The sequence below is a fragment of the Eutrema salsugineum genome, unplaced genomic scaffold (assembly GCF_000478725.1).
Source record: "Eutrema salsugineum unplaced genomic scaffold, Eutsalg1_0 scaffold_10, whole genome shotgun sequence".
In the NCBI taxonomy this organism is placed as follows: domain Eukaryota; kingdom Viridiplantae; phylum Streptophyta; class Magnoliopsida; order Brassicales; family Brassicaceae; genus Eutrema; species Eutrema salsugineum.
Genome location: NW_006256908.1, coordinates 6,360,986 through 6,369,648, shown reverse-complemented (window position 1 = coordinate 6,369,648; position 8,663 = coordinate 6,360,986). Strand labels below are relative to the sequence as shown.

Sequence of the window (8,663 nt, the reverse complement as noted above, 5' to 3'; positions counted from 1 at the left end):
TCTTCATCAGTTCATCATCAGTTCATCAAGTTTTACTGATTAGAAGACTATAATACAGCTCCGTGTATCTCAAAAACATGAATCCTCACCGAACCTCTTTCGTGAAATATTATCATAGCTTAGTTTATGTTTCTTTCTTGAATTTTTTTTTTCTTTTGGTTTTAAGAAATGAAATTGACAATAGACATCACATTATGTAGAGAAAGTTCCTCACATACATTATTAAATCATCATCTGAAAATTAACATAACAGTCAATAGAGCTTTCAAGTAGTTAATATCATCAACATTAATTGCAATGAATAATGCCATTACAGTGCAAATAGGATATGCAAATTACATGTAACTTATACTATAAAGCCCAACCAGGGTTTAGGTAGGAGAAGAGAAGACGATCAAAATCCAAAACTACGAATTAGTGTTCTTACATGATCTCATAAAAGGCTTTTATATAGTGCTGTGAAAAAAACCCAATTGACTTAGTCAACTGCTTTAGAATCGTTAGAAGAAGAGGCATCATCCGAGTGTTGATGGTTATGATCATGATCATGATGGTGGTGATGATTGTTATCTTCATCTTCACTGTCATCCTCATCAAAGGGCTTCTGTTTGTGAAAGATGCAACATTTCTTTGAGCTCTTCTTCTGCATGAACTCGTTATCCACGGTCCCGTCTTTCCATGAAACCTTCTTCTTCTTCCTGTTCAACCGAAGCACTAATCTTTCTGTCGGTTGTGACTGAGAGACAGGGTTTTCTAAGATGACAGAGGTTGTCCCTGAAGACGAAGGCCTTGTCGTTGTGCTCATCGCTCAAGCTAGCTTTCTGATATCTGCGTTTGGAGACCCAAAACACACAAAAACAAAAAAAAGGATCAATCTTTGCTGCTCAATATTTGTTTCTTTGCTCTAGAATAGATTCAGCAAAGCCAACATCCAATGAGAAGCATAAAAAATGAAACCGTTGTTCATCAAGTGAAATGTCGAACAACTAAAATTGAGTGGTTTCTGAAAAGATTAGTGAGGTTGTATCTCAGAGATTTTATGAGAAAAGTCCCAAATTGACTAATAGATAGAAAACAGAGAATGGAACAGAGTGAAGCCAAAGATGAATTCACACGAAACAATCAATCCTAAGTGAAGTAGTTCAAGTTCTAGATGCTACAGGACATGTTTAGCTTGTAGTCGTCTTTCATGTATTTGGAAAACATGTACCATTAGGACGAAACTTAACCTTAAAATTGGATTGACCCCAAAAAAAACTAACATAAAAGAGGCAAGAGCACGAAGGCTGTGTCTTGCTGTGTGTCTCGAGAGAAAATCTTTAGGGTTTCGAACCTGATTTGAGCAGAGAATCTGGTGGTCGACAATTTCTTCTGGATCGGTATAAGCTAAAGCAAAACAGATTCTATTTCTAAACCCCAAATTTCATTCCTTTGGAGATCTGAATCTAATCACTCTGAATTCTATGAGAAGGACAATATCAACACAGAGATTATTTCCAAATTGAGCGGTGATTTCGACGATCCTATCTGGTTTCGTAACAATAGCAAACCCTAAACTCTAACAAAACAGAATGATTCAATCAAAGAAACAATCGAAGGAAGAAGAAAATCGAATGCTAACCTATAAGAATCCTTATTGTTCGACGATCGCTCGAAACTGTTCCAAGTTCCAAGGAGGAAGAAGAGAGGCAGGCTCTTGTTGTCGATGGGATGGTCTGAGCTTTTTATTTTTGTTTTTAAATTTGGCTGTTTTTTGTTTGTTTTAAATTTGGCTTTTATTTTTTTATTATATTCTTGGTGTAATTACGAAAATGAAATTTGATTTAGCCTTAGAACAAAAAAAAAAGAGTCAAAAAGACAAACAACCATCTCTCATCTTTTTCCCTTGGCGGTTAGACAAACAATCATTCATATACGAAAACATTGGTTTTAGAATTATATATGAATGATTTATAATAACTTGGCCTGTAAGAAGATATATGAGGAAACTGATTTGACTTATCTTATTACCATGAAGACAGTTTCCTGATTATTTTATAAGTCTTGCAGATGGTTTCTGGAATAGATTGGAGCTCAAAGTTCCGAAGTCCAACACAATCCTCATTGTTTCCCATTACAGGAACTCGCAAGTTGCAACCTTTGATACACTTCTGTCTCCAAGGGAGTCCAAAAACTATATTATGAGTTTCATGTTTGAGTTTCGGTATTTGCTTGGCTTCACTGTGCATGTTGCTCTCGAAAAAACATTCTATAAGATCTGGCACACTGATAGTTGCTATACTTTCAAAGAGTCCAAACTCCAAAGCAAAACAAAATGCAAATCATAAACAAACACACCAAGAATTCAACAAGGCACACTTTTAAGAACTATTTTTATACCTTAAAAAAAAACCCAAACAAACAAAACGCAAAACTCACAACAACACTGTACAAAGCACACATCAGTTTCTCTGTTTATCTCATCTAAACGCAAAGTCCTGCAACCAAGGCTGCTGCTGCTACCGCTTGCCATTAGCCTTTGGCTGAAATATTTGCACCAGAGACCACAAAATGTCCATCCTCTGCATTACTTTGTTGTTTTGACTCTGCCATTCATACGACCATATCGATATTAGTCTCTGATAGCAATCCAATGTTCAAGCAAAACCCAAGAGAAAGATTTCGATTATCTTTCATGAAGTAAATAACTTGGACTCTTACCTCAACTACAAAGCATATCCATGTTTTCTCGCCCTGAGCCTCGGTGATGCCTCTTAGGATGATGAGATCCAAGCTCCTGATCACATTTGCTATCTCAAGAAAATGGCTACATTCTTCACATAACATCTGTCCAAAACCCAAAACATTTTAGCTCTAGGAATTATGGGACTTGGGACTGAAGTTCAAACAAAGACTAAATTAAACGAAAAAAAAGATTACATACTTCGATAAGCACCATCCCCTGCTTGTTCAGATTCTCCACGATAATCGAGCACACTTGAAGATGGCCACCAACCTCCACTGCACAGCTTGAACCTTGCGTGCCAGTTTCCTTTTGTTGCATCTGCGAAAACAAAGGTAAAAGCTAATTTAGGTACGTACTTCTTTCCTGTTGAGCTTTTTTGTGCCCATTATATCTTCCCATTAAGGGATTCAGAAAATTGTCCCAGTATTTGCTATATCAATCAGTCAAACATAACAGCCTCATATGTCGATTCATATATAAAATATGGAGGCTGGGAACAGAATTTTCAAGGATAGAAAGGAGATTATTAGTATCAAGAAATCCGACTTTTTTACCTTTGTATTAGTACTTTTACTGAGCTTGTCAGCATGCTTAGTAACATTCTGCAAAAACAGCATGTGCTTGATCGTGCGTTCTAGCAAAGAATCAATACTGCACTGTAAAATATGACAAAATTATTAGCAAATAGCAAAAAACACTGGCAACTACAAAATTAATAGCTTCTCGAAACAGAAACGACAAAATCAATGGCAACTTTATCCAACTTAAAATACTACACCCTACAATGGTGGAAGTAACCTTATAGCTAGGAAGAGAAAAGTCACCTTAGATCCATTAGGCACAAGTTCTCTAAGTTCCTTGATTCGATCCTGAATGAGTTGCCTGTCTCTTGGGCGAGGCCGAGAACTTTCGCCAGGTTTAGCCCTCTTTTTGTTCTTCTTGGGCATCTCCAGGGATGCCTGAAACTGATCACTAGAGGAGCTGGGACACGTGGATGAGAACCCAATGGAAGAAAATGCCCCACAGATATCTGATGGATTCTGTTGCCTATCCACCTCTGCCGGTGGCAGCTGATTCATAGCACTATCAATTGGATTAACAATAATATGCTTCTTTTGACCTGAAGGTTCTGCAATTTCCATGCTGGTAAGCATTGACTGTACCGATCTGCTCGACATGATATCATCCCTGGCATTGCCATCGCTATGACACACATTGGCAACCACGGCATCTAGAAGATTCTCAGGGCCAGAGTCAAACGTAAGCTGGCTATGACTCATATCATCTGTTGGTCTTATTGTTGAACCATGTTCAGACGTCGCTAGCTCCTCATGACCCCTGCTCGTTTGCTTGAAACCGGAGCCTAATGCCTCTAGCAGCTCGCTGCCAGCAAAAGCATACCTTGATGAGACCAACGCATCAAATCGACTTTCTTTATCTGTTGATGAAGTATGAAAAGTTGAGTCCAGGCTTGGAAATGATTGGCTTGTAATCAATCTTTCAGCCTCCATTGCTAAAGCAGATGAACTTGTGTTGTTGAGCACATGATGATGTATATTAGGATCTAATCCTCTTGGATCTTTGCAGCCACTAGTCATCCCCACGTGAGGTGCATCACTGATTATATTTGTACCTACTTGATTCTCATGCCTGGCATCAACCAGGTCCACTGGAAAGCCAAACGTAACACCGCTATAGCTCCCACAAGTAGATCCTTTCACAGTTTCACGATCTCCAATTATTTGAGCTGCCTTCTCCGTGAGAAGATATGAGGAAGGGGTATTATAAGACATGCTATCACTTCTTCTAAGTTTGTATTGAGTTAGAATATTTGACTCTTCCACATCCATAGCTTTGTCAACTTCTCCAAAGCAATCAGGGAAAGCCTTGACATGTGAACATTCAGAACGTATATTTGGCTGCAACAAAATTACACAACACATCATGGTCCTACTCCGGAAGTCAGTTGAGGTCTGAGGAAATGTTAAAAGAAACCTAACCACCCTACTCTCCCCATTTTGCAATAATGGGAAATCTGGACAAACATGAATCCATATTTGTATGAAGAAGATCTTTACCAGACGCAACGAATTGTTCATATAACATTGCATTAAATTTGCTGCATGATCTGCTAGTGGATCCTTTAGTGCCAAAAACATATGTCGGATATGATTCACCAAAGTCACATCTTCATCAACCTGCTCCACACACACACACACAATAAGACCAGATACATTCATACCTAACTATTATTTTGTAAATGCGAACACTGCATCCAATTATATGATCTTACTTACTTTACGCAAAGAGCCTAGCTGCACAACTCCAGAGGGGCCAACAGCTACTACAAGAATGGTCTGCGAAAAAGGAAGAACAGATCTTATGAAAAGAAAGTCTTCAGCGGCAAACTTTGAGAAAGTCCATGTAACAGAGCAGAAAAAATTAACACTAAAAGAATTCTCATATACCTTTATTCCAGCAGATATTTGACCCTTCCAGACATTTTGAAACTGTAAGTAGAAAAAGATATCTGGTTTGAAAACATGAAAATTATAAGAAAAAAATCAACTCGAGATATGAAGTTCCTAACCTCAAATGGTGAGTGGCAGTTTTCATAATATTCGGGGAATACCCATTGATGTTCTCCAGAAACTGCAACTTGTCCTACAGTCCTGTTAATATAGACATGATAAAACAAGAAAATCATTCTTGGCTTCCTTCAGTAAAACAATTCAACTACTCCTGTTGGCATCAAGTCTCAAGGCAAAACCAAATCCTTTGCATCATGTAGAGTAGATGTCAAAGAAACAAAGAAGAAGAAAAAAAGGCATAGCAAACTATAACTACCACATGCCAGACTGTGTCGTACGCTAGACACCCATCATTCTAACATGAAAGCCTAGTTGAAAATATGAAGTCGAGGATGAGTGTGTAATTTTATTCTTACCCTTCCCCTAGAGAATAGACGTGATAAGCCATCTTTGCCACAGCTAAACCCAGGGGGTCATGTGCTTGATGTCCTCCATGCATGTTATTTGGTATAACGCCGCAATCCTTAGCATCCGGTGAGTTATTTACCACATGGTTGTCATAGTAAGCATCCTCCAAGGTAAGTACCCTACAAATGTTCAACATTCTAGAAATGAGAAACCATTCTGGTCAACCAAACTCTAAACTTAAAACAAAAAGTACAGAAACAGCAAATACTAATAAAGTTCCGTCTGTTCCTTCACACTAGCAAGTTGGAATGGAGAATACACATATCTAGACTATACATCTCCAACTCAATTACCACAATTCAATCTGTAAGGAACGTTTAGACAACTCACATTCGAGATCGATGATTAAGTTTCCAGAACACAGCATACTTCCAGTCCGTGTTAGAGCAAAGGCTCCTCAGTATCTCTTGGTAAGTAGAACCCATTCTAAACGGCAAGAATCAAATAGCCCCCCTTTCTAATGTCCGAATCAAGAATCAAGAGAGACAAAGGGACCTCTTTTCTTGATTCTTTTTATAAGTTTGAAGAGCAAAAAAATCAGTCTTGTGTACACTTTCTTCTCCCCACCAAGCACAAAACGAAAAAAAAAAACAAAAACAAAAACTTTCTTTTGGTTTTCCTTTCTATGAGCGGCAAAGTTACTAGCTACCTCTGTATGAACCTCTTCCAGCTTGTTCCCTTCGCAATCCAGCTCTTGGTTTTATCGGCGGACCTACTTCATCCTGTGAAATTTGCCTCCTACCCATCCCTTTCCCAATAATCCGAATTAAGAAAATCCCAAAAAGGAAACTACTTTTTAACCCTAGCTCAGACAAAACACCGGAGAATTAGGAATTTCAGACAGTTGGAAACTGGACCAGCGAGCTAGATCTGCTGCCTTGAGCCGCCATAGACTTTTCACCGGAGAAATTACGAATTGAAATTCGAAGCAAAAGAAGAAGAAGTCAGTAGAAAAGGAAGCAGAGAGAGAGAGAGAAAGAGAGGGATTGTAAGAAAGAGAGTTTAGCTTATGTCAGAAGACATTGATTCTCTTTTAGAGCTGATCTCAGCATAATCTGCATCACTCAGACAAAACTTAACAATCTCAGCCGATAAATCTGCCGGAAAAGGAAACAACAGAGAAGAGAGAGAGTGTGTGTGTGAGAGAGAGAGAGAACGAGACAGAGCTAACGAAAAGAGGTTCCTTTTTTAAAAGGGGGCGAAGAAGAAAACGAGCAAGTAAGCGGGCGAATCACGCACCATGCTCATTTTAGCAACGGGAGAGGAACGATCAGGCTCAATCGTGCGCTGATGTGCGCATGTTAGGGAGGTAGTGGGATGGTGTGTTTAGAGGAGTTTATGGGATTTTATGTGGAAAACTTTCAAAGGATAGGATCTTTCTAAATAGTAATCAATGGCCAGCAAAATGATTCACCAAGTGAATTTTTGCTTCCTTCTCACTTTCTTAACCTTCCATTCTCATAAAAAAAAAAAACTATATATCTATCTATTTATGTACATAAAGTAAAATGTTTTCTCTTCTCATGATGCCACATCATTTTCTCAAACTCTAAAATTTTGACACATCATCAATTCATTTATTAATTTATAATTTATTATATTTTGTGTTATTATATTTTAATTCTCATAATAACTATCATCCATTAATATAACAAGAATATGAATAGACACTCTTTATAAATAATAGTTTATATATTAATGCATTTAGTTATTATTATTTTAAATTATTTATTTTATTTATATGATTCAATAGATATGTATAGTAAAACATAAAATTTTAAGATAGCCAGATTTGGATCCAGTTTTGTCAAATTCGAAAAACAAATTCTCGGATCCAAATTTTTTAATATCTAAAAATATCCAAATTCGTTTTAAAACCGATATAAAACACTAAAATATAACAAAAGACATAAATTTAAAGAAAATTAGAATAATAAATTATAAAATTAAAATACATATAGACGGGTTAGGAATATTTGCACGAGTTTCAAAAAGCTCAAGTGACAATTATATCATTTTCTATTTTAATTATTTTTGTTATTTGTAATAGAATATCATGTAATAATTTACAAAATAAAAATTATTTTTAAAAATGACTAATTAAATAATAATATAGAGAGTGAGAATGCATATTTGTGAAACAAATTGTGGTATCACAAAATGTTAACATGTTCAACCTAATTTTTGAAACATAAAATGGGTGAAGTTCCCCTTAAAAAATTATACAGAGCTTAGAGATGTGACATTGAGAGTGACTAGAAAAAAAAAAAATCTGAGAAAAATAGAAATTTCAACCGGTCCAATATGTTGTGTGTGGTTCAATATGTTGCATTGATGAGAGAGAGAACATGAGAGGGAAAAGGAGAGTGAGAGGGAAAAAGATAGTGAGAAGGAAAGGGAGAGGGAGAGGGAGAGGGAGATGGAGAGGGAAATGGGTGTAGAAAAAAAAAATTATGAATATATTTTGAAAATATGTTAGGGAATTGAGATATTTTTAAATAATTAATTGCCTCTTACATATATTTTTTTTCCTGAATGCAACAATTAAGAATTGTATATGTTCCAAAATCATAAACCCGCATAAATATAAAGATATCTATAAACTAAATTGATTTAAAGTTTTAATTGATATATTATTTGATTATTTTAAAAATATTTTATATAAATTATAAAATACAATAAGTATATATAAAAAACTAAAATACAAAATCTAATGAAAAAATTGATATTGTAGAGTTTTTTCTTAAATATGTCAATAAATACAATACAAAATTCCGCGCGAAGCGCGGTTCAGCCCCTAGTTATTACATATTTTTGTACAAAAGTATAGTGTGCTCATATACAAATTAATCAACAGATTTTTATTGCAAGTTTCGTTACAAGTTCTTTAAAACGTCTACAATAGTCAACTATAATCGAATTAGTAAAGGAAAACTCAA

General features: G+C 36.1%; 2 protein-coding genes across 2 annotated transcripts; both read right to left on the bottom strand.

Moving 5' to 3' along the window:
- Nucleotides 1-268: 268 nt before the first annotated feature.
- On the bottom strand, nucleotides 269-824 carry LOC18027154 (protein phosphatase 1 regulatory subunit INH3). Its single transcript, XM_024148150.1, has one exon. The coding sequence runs from the start codon at nucleotides 803-805 to the stop codon at nucleotides 479-481; it is 327 nt and encodes a 108-aa protein (XP_024003918.1). The 5' UTR covers nucleotides 806-824; the 3' UTR covers nucleotides 269-478.
- A 1,405-nt stretch (nucleotides 825-2,229) lies between these two features.
- On the bottom strand, nucleotides 2,230-6,901 carry LOC18027153 (transcription factor bHLH155). The gene is made up of 11 exons (XM_006410197.2): nucleotides 6,055-6,901; nucleotides 5,673-5,843; nucleotides 5,316-5,397; nucleotides 5,194-5,235; nucleotides 5,023-5,082; nucleotides 4,804-4,923; nucleotides 3,550-4,644; nucleotides 3,280-3,381; nucleotides 2,924-3,043; nucleotides 2,701-2,826; nucleotides 2,230-2,585 (listed from the first exon to the last, which is right to left on the bottom strand). Exons 1-11 carry the CDS (start codon nucleotides 6,147-6,149, stop codon nucleotides 2,499-2,501), a joined length of 2,100 nt encoding a protein of 699 aa, XP_006410260.1. The 5' UTR covers nucleotides 6,150-6,901; the 3' UTR covers nucleotides 2,230-2,498.
- Nucleotides 6,902-8,663: the final 1,762 nt, after the last annotated feature.

Bases quoted from the DNA above. Each gene is read 5' to 3' on its own strand.
- LOC18027154 (XM_024148150.1), bottom strand. From the start codon at position 805: ATGAGCACAACGACAAGGCCTTCGTCTTCAGGGACAACCTCTGTCATC.
- LOC18027153 (XM_006410197.2), bottom strand. From the start codon at position 6,149: ATGGGTTCTACTTACCAAGAGATACTGAGGAGCCTTTGCTCTAACACG. The intron at 4,924-5,022 runs GTAAGTAAGATC...TGTGTGGAGCAG, and splicing joins AGCTAGGCTCTTTGCGTAAA to GTTGATGAAGATGTGACTTT. The intron at 3,044-3,279 runs GTAAAAAAGTCG...TTGTTTTCGCAG, and splicing joins GTAAAAGTACTAATACAAAG to ATGCAACAAAAGGAAACTGG.